The sequence below is a fragment of the Anopheles bellator genome, chromosome 2 (genome assembly GCF_943735745.2).
Source record: "Anopheles bellator chromosome 2, idAnoBellAS_SP24_06.2, whole genome shotgun sequence".
NCBI classification, from domain to species: Eukaryota; Metazoa; Arthropoda; class Insecta; order Diptera; family Culicidae; genus Anopheles; species Anopheles bellator.
This window is the reverse complement of record NC_071286.1, coordinates 42,247,113-42,253,656: the sequence shown is the minus strand read 5'-3', so window position 1 is coordinate 42,253,656 and position 6,544 is coordinate 42,247,113. Positions and strand designations below refer to the sequence as shown.

Genomic DNA, 6,544 nt, shown 5'->3' with positions numbered 1-6,544 from the left:
CGCTGTGCGATATTTTATTGCGATGCCTGTGCTTCGTTCGCCATCGTGACTGGTACACTGCAGTTGTTATGCTGAGCGGCGGGACCCACTGAATTCATGCCAGACTATTAGCGAATGTAATGCAGCATATTTAAGATCAGTATCTGTAAAAAATAATTAAAGCTAAATAGGATGCAGCTGTTAAGGATTGTCCAGCAAAAGTTTTCTTTATTTTACGCTAATACCTGTGTGCGGGCGCGCGCAAGGACATGCGCGGAAAGGATGCGTCTAATGGCAGTTGCAACAATTCAAGCACCATAAAATGGGTGACCACCAAAGACACGGTGGACGGACTTTGCAGCATCCAATTAGGGAAACCATAAAACAACATCGCACATTGGCAGCGGTAGCCACTGCCATTAGCAACGCCACGCCAGCATTTTGGTTCGATCGCACCGAACACGTTTGTCTTCCGTCGAGCCTCATCAATATTCCGAGCGAGTCGTTCGCCGAGTCTTTGGACGGTTGATACGCATTTGATTTTCGCTCCGGACGATGTCCAAACACTCGAACCGGTCCGCCAGACAGAGATTGCCTTTTTCCCAGCGATCTGCGATGCTACCGGGTTTACCAGAGCCGGCCCCGCTAGGAAGGATACCAGAGTACCAGTTTTTCCGCCGCTCGCCCGGAGTGTGAAGCGTCCGGTATTCACTCCGTGGACCGTGTGCAGTGATACGTGGACCGTGTGCAGTGGTTGTTGGTTTGGGCGCATCATACCGCTCCCGGCCCGCATAACGAGGATTCATTTCTGGTTTATTGGAGCGTGGGAACCTTCGTGACGCTTCTCGGTGCACGGACGCCCGGTTCAGTTTTCGGTCGGAAAGAAAAGACGATTGGTTCGTGTTTTTTCATATGTATATAAAATGCATATTTTGCTATTGTCGTGCATAATCCGGTGGCCGGTGTGAGTGCCCTGTTGCTGGCGGTCACTTATGTTTTACTTTATTTGCACTCCCTTTCGTCAGCCCAAACGGTCACTTCGAGTGCTTTTTGCCTACCTACAGTACGCTACACTTGCTACCTAGGAAATGCCGCCAAACCCGGTTGCTGGCCTATTGTTTCGTCCTGATCCGCGCTTCTCGCTCACTACGATCAAGGACGCCAAGGACTAAAACCGAAGGAGAAGAAGCTACTTACAGTTAGTTTGTAGTGGAATGCGTGGAGAACTTAACCTAGCCTTATCCTCTAGGTCCTTAAAAAGTAACGATAAATACACTGCGAAGTCCTGTCCGTGCTAGGGATTTCGATTTTGCATACGTGACGTCGTAGGAATTGGCTACTGGAATGTAAGCGTATGGTGGCGTCTCCCTTATCGCGACGGCCGAAATAGCTAATGCCGCGCCCCCTAGCGGGGCCTTACAACTAAATAATACCGTGTTTAATATGATTCCATTGTGTGTCGAAAAAAGAATTTTACCACTACTACTACTTGCCGAACAAAAAGAATAACAACATTTTAATTTAATAAACTTTTAAAACAAAAAAACAGAAATGTCTTAGAATGTGGCACGGTTCGTCGCTTGCTCGCTGGTTGATGTTGACTGTATTAAATTGTGGCCGGGCCGGTCGCTTGAGGTACGCGTTATTTAGTCAAAAATGGTCAAAGTGGAATGTGAGCATTGTTCCAGACGGCACCAGACGCAAATTCAATCAGGGATCCGCGGCTCGCGCCAACATAAAATATGTTTGCAACGAAATGAAAGGAATTTTGTTGTCCAGCATGAGGCCAAAGCATTAACGGGGGCGCAAAAGCGGGGTGAAAGGTGTCGAACGGTGGCGACGGTGACCGTGGCGGTGGCAGGTGGTTATGCGATGAAGGTTTTACGATAATTCGCAATCGCACAGATGGACGCCGGGCGATAAGAGTTGTCCGGCTCAAGATTTGGCCATGCGGCCTGCGTTGATTGCGGGTGGCCATAAAGTCGCTGACAGAGTCTCAATTGCTGCGTCGACTGTTGGCCGTGTCGCCAGCGCAAGCGAAAGGCGATCGCGGATCAGAGTTCGGCTCACCGGGATTGATCGGGTTTCTTTTTATCGTATGCGTCAGGCGATCAGACAAACATTTATGATTCATACCGCTTGGTTACATTCATCATACATCGAACGCACGGCGCGGTGACTTCAAATAAATACAGGCCGTCTCACTGCGGACCTCACTTTTGATCTGAGCGGCCCCCTAGCAACAGGTGTCGCTGGTCACCCTAACACCCTCCGCTTTCCGCTCCGTTACGCTCCGCTCGATCCGTTGGGGTGGGCTTAGTAACGCCTACCGACCGAAAACGATGGCCACCACCTTCCAGCACAACCCTTATTGGAGGGCTGCTGCTGCCAAGCCACGCTGCCCGGGGGTTGGTTTCCCCGCGTAGCACCTTGGAGCGTCTAAATCTGTACAAAACGTGACGCGATGTCCGCGCGAATGCGCAAAAGCAACTGTTGCGACTTGCGCCCCTACGCGACACGTGCATTGCGCAGCGCCGTCAGCCAGACCACAGAAGCAACCCTTCACGCTGTAGTCCATCCGGAATTAGGGGGGTGGCTATCCCACCACACTGGGGTGGTTGCTATAAAAAATACCGGGAGCCCCACCGGGGGAACGAAAGAGACGGCCAACTCACTGGCGAGTGTCACGTTGACAGAAGCCGTTCCGCGACATGCATTATGCAATCACGATCACTGCTGTTGCTGCGACTATTGTGGACAAATAATGCATGATGGCGATCGTAACGACGTGTCACAGCGTTCTCGAGGCAGCCCCAAAGCGCAACTGAGGCGTCTTGTGGCTAACGAACAAAACAACCCTTCGGCTAGCAGCATCGACCATCGAGATAAGGTGTCAAATATTGCTGCCGGCTCGCGCGTGTTGTAATCGATCTCCAGGAACGCTCGACTCGGCGTCGACAAAGCGCACAAAAATGTCAAATATACCACGCTCCCGAAAAGGGAAACCACCGGGCGGTGTTGTTCCAATTAAAATGTAATTGTCATACAGATTGATTTACGGTACTGCAGCAGCAGCCACAGCGGAACAATTGTGCCGCAGCAAAGCGTAAGCGCGCCGGAGCATAACACGACGCGTACAGTGGTAATTTATGCGTTCACGATGGTGCAAGCGAAGCATAAAATTGAATCACAACCATAAGCACCATTGATTGCCCGCGGCGATCGACCGCGGAAATCGAAGCCAAACAATAACAAAAATCAAGCAATCGGTAGCAAGTCGTGTAGAGAGTAACTAGGGGGCTACACGAAGCGTGAAAACTAGCGTAAAATTAATTTGTAATGTCAAAACGTTTACGCTTCGTGTGGCAGCAAAAATATAAAAACGAAACGTGAAACCTGTTTACGTTCGTGTTTTTGGTCCAAGAAAATAGAAATAGAAGAGAAATTAATTGATTTCTGAATTTTTTTATCTGTTTTTTCCGATTTTGTTGCTATACCAGCAAATAAAAACATAAATTATTCTCTGTTTGTAAGCAAAGCGTATGAAAAAAATAATTACGCTCGGGTTTACGCCTCGCGCGAGCCGTAAACGTTTTGACAGCGCCGCAGCAGTTTGGCATTAATCGTTAATGTCAAAATTATTACGTTACGCTTGATGTAGCCCCACAGTAAGAAGGGATAGAAAGGAACAGAAGAAGCCATAAGAAGCGATAAATTGGTGTAGAAAGAAAGAAGCAAACAAGAAACAATGCAATTGTTGCAATAAAGCAGAAGCTCTTCTAGCATTTGAAGTTAAAATAGAATAAACCCCAAAAAAGGGTTAAACGAAGAATAGAACGGTAAAATGATAGACAGAATCAAAGATATAATTCAAAAAAACATAGAAAAAACCGAAGGAACGAAAATAGTCATTTGAAGTGCAAAGAATAACAAAGCCACGAAAAGAAAAGGCACAAGAGATGATAAATTAATAAAAATGGAGTAACAGAATAAATAACTGTTGTGACGACGTCATGTTTTTAGGGTCAATAACAGAAACCATCAAATTGAAAATAGACTTCAGTGGAACGAACGAAAACGAGCGTAAGAAACGGAAAGAGAAAGAAGAAGCATAACCGCTCTAACAAACGGAAGAGTTCCAACTACAAGAAAAATAAAAACCACAAAATCGCAAACCGAAAAGAAAGAGCTAAGAAGTTGCTTTGAAATGTGCACAACAAGCGGAGCGAACGAGCTCGAATAGAACGAAGAGTAGAGCAGGGTTTGGCTATCATCCTCTGGGCTATGATCGAACATTGGCCAATGTCAGCACAACACGACAAACGGAAGCACCGGACGTGCCGTTGCCGCCGTTGGCTCCATTTCTTGTACCACTCACGCCGCCCTAGCGGAGTGACAAATTGACCATTTCGGTGTCTAATGGTCTGGAACCGCAAATTCGAACGCGAACCTTGCGGTCGAGTGACGCCTGCTGTCGTGAGCTTAATTCGATGAAACTGTGGCCGCGACTGCGGATCTAAAGAGGCGGAAAATTAATGCGTTATGGGAAGTGGGTTCTGGTGGTTAGTGAAGAGTGAAGCGTAAGCCTCGCGCGTGGAAGCCCTGAACCTGAACAAAGCCAACCACAGGAGCGAGCGACAACCGTGATCACGACGATGATCGTGTGTCGTGCAACGGAGTGGGTCGGGTCGGGTGTGAGGCTTCTTTAATTACAGGTTCGACCGGAAGCCGTTTGATCTTTCTGCTGCGTTTCGGCGCCACCCGCCTCTGCGTTAGGTGGCGCCCGCGTTTGTCTTAACTAATATGACACGGTGAGAATAAATTACTGGGACCTTGCCATTGCCGACCGCGATCGCGGGGTCGTTGACACTAAGCTAGGAAGCTAGGAAGGCACTAATAAAATAGACACGTATTAACAACAGAGGGTCCGGGAGTTGGTTCCAGGATCTCGGGCTGGCTCGGGCGGTCATAGGTACAGCTCGAGGGCCGTCTGCTCGTTGAAGCCGGTCAGCAGCTCGTTGAACGGGTTCAGCGAGTCCAGGTGGCTGAGCGGGCTGAGGCAGGGCTCGGACAGCTGCAGCGAGTCCGCGTCCGACTCTAGGAACAGTCCAAACTCGAGGTTATCGTTTGGCACCACCGTGCTAGTGTTGGGGCAGCCGAACCCGTGCGTCTTCAGACCGCCCGCACCACCCGTCACGCCCGGGCTGAGGCACGGCTCGGACAGGATGAGCGAGTCGTTGTCCGACTCCAGCACCGAGCCAAGGTCCACGTCCATGCTGAGCGGCCCGGTATCGGCGGGCCCAGGATCGATGCTGGCCGCGTCCGGTGCTATCAGCGGGATAGGACTATGTTCGGTGAACTTGTTCGCCGCCAGAGGGAGCTTCCGGGTGCTGGACCGGGTGCCACTCGACGATCCGGCGGTGCTGCTCTTCTTCGCCCGACTCGAGGCTGGAGTGGACTTTTTGCTGGTCCGCTTCCGTGGGTTCGAGGCCAAGGTGCTGGTGCAGCCACTGCTGCTGCTGCTGCTACTGCTGCTGCTGCTACTGCTACTGCTGCTACTGCTGCTGCCTCTAGCTGCTGATGGCCCCGGTGCCGCCGTGTACCGGTGGTCCACCGGTGGACGCACCGGAGACAGGTCGGGTGATCCGTACCCGCAGCCCTGCAGCAGCCCATCGCGGAGTAGCAGCCCCTTCTGCATGACCTCGCGCTCGATCTCGTTGTGGTTGACCATGTCCAGGTCGTTGTTGTTGTCGTAACCACCGCCGCTGGACGCACCACCCCCGGATAGCATGTCGCTCAGTATCCGGATGTACTTCATCGCCATCCGGAGCGTGGTGATTTTGGTGAGCTTCTCGCTCGACGACGACGCACTGGCCCCGCACTGGGGCGAGCTGACCGGGGAGCTGCTCCCGCTCGGTCCGGCCACTGCCAGCGGAACGGCCCGTCGCAGGTTCTCGAACGCACTGTTGATCTCCCGCATGCGGCTCCGCTCGCGGGCGTTGGCCGTTTTCCGCCGGTACTTGCTGAGAGGGGCAGCCTTCGGCTTCGGTTTCTCCTTCGGCGTTGCCTTCTCCTTCGTCGTCCCCGATGCCTTAGCGACGCTCGACTCGAGCGTGGTGCGGCGGGACTGGCGCTGCCGGAGTGAGTACTTTTCGTCCTTGCGGATCTCCGACGTCAGCGTGCCGGCGGCGTCGGCGGCGGCCCCCAGCAGCGTGTAGCCAGCGGTGCTGCCGTGGTTGTTGTTCGCGTCGGCCATCGCCTCCATCGACGGTTGCTGATCGTAGGTGATCGCCCTGATCGACTCGATGTTGTTGTGACGCATCGTGGCGGCAGCAAGGGTTTGCCGAGGTCAGCGCGTCCTGTAACGAAGCGAAGGGAGATACAATGAGACACTCTGGTTTCCCGATGGAGTCGTTGTCTGTTTTTGGGGGCTCCTTCGTTTTGCCTCCCATTGTAGGTGACTCCCTTTCCAGCAACAAGAAGCAGCTTCTTCCCGGCCCAAAGAAAGGCCCTCAAAAATATTATGACGAATGGTGCCATTGTTGTTTCGGGGCGGCCAATATTC

The 6,544-nt window shown here is 51.9% G+C and overlaps 1 protein-coding gene across 1 annotated transcript; it reads right to left on the bottom strand.

Annotated features, from left to right (window-relative positions):
• Positions 1–4,945: 4,945 nt before the first annotated feature.
• Positions 4,946–6,301, bottom strand: LOC131209133 (uncharacterized protein DDB_G0271670). Its single transcript, XM_058202127.1, has one exon. It carries the CDS (start codon positions 6,299–6,301, stop codon positions 4,946–4,948), a length of 1,356 nt encoding a protein of 451 aa, XP_058058110.1.
• Between the last annotated feature and the right edge of the window lie 243 nt (positions 6,302–6,544).

Bases quoted from the DNA above. Each gene is read 5' to 3' on its own strand.
- LOC131209133 (XM_058202127.1), bottom strand. From the start codon at position 6,301: ATGCGTCACAACAACATCGAGTCGATCAGGGCGATCACCTACGATCAG.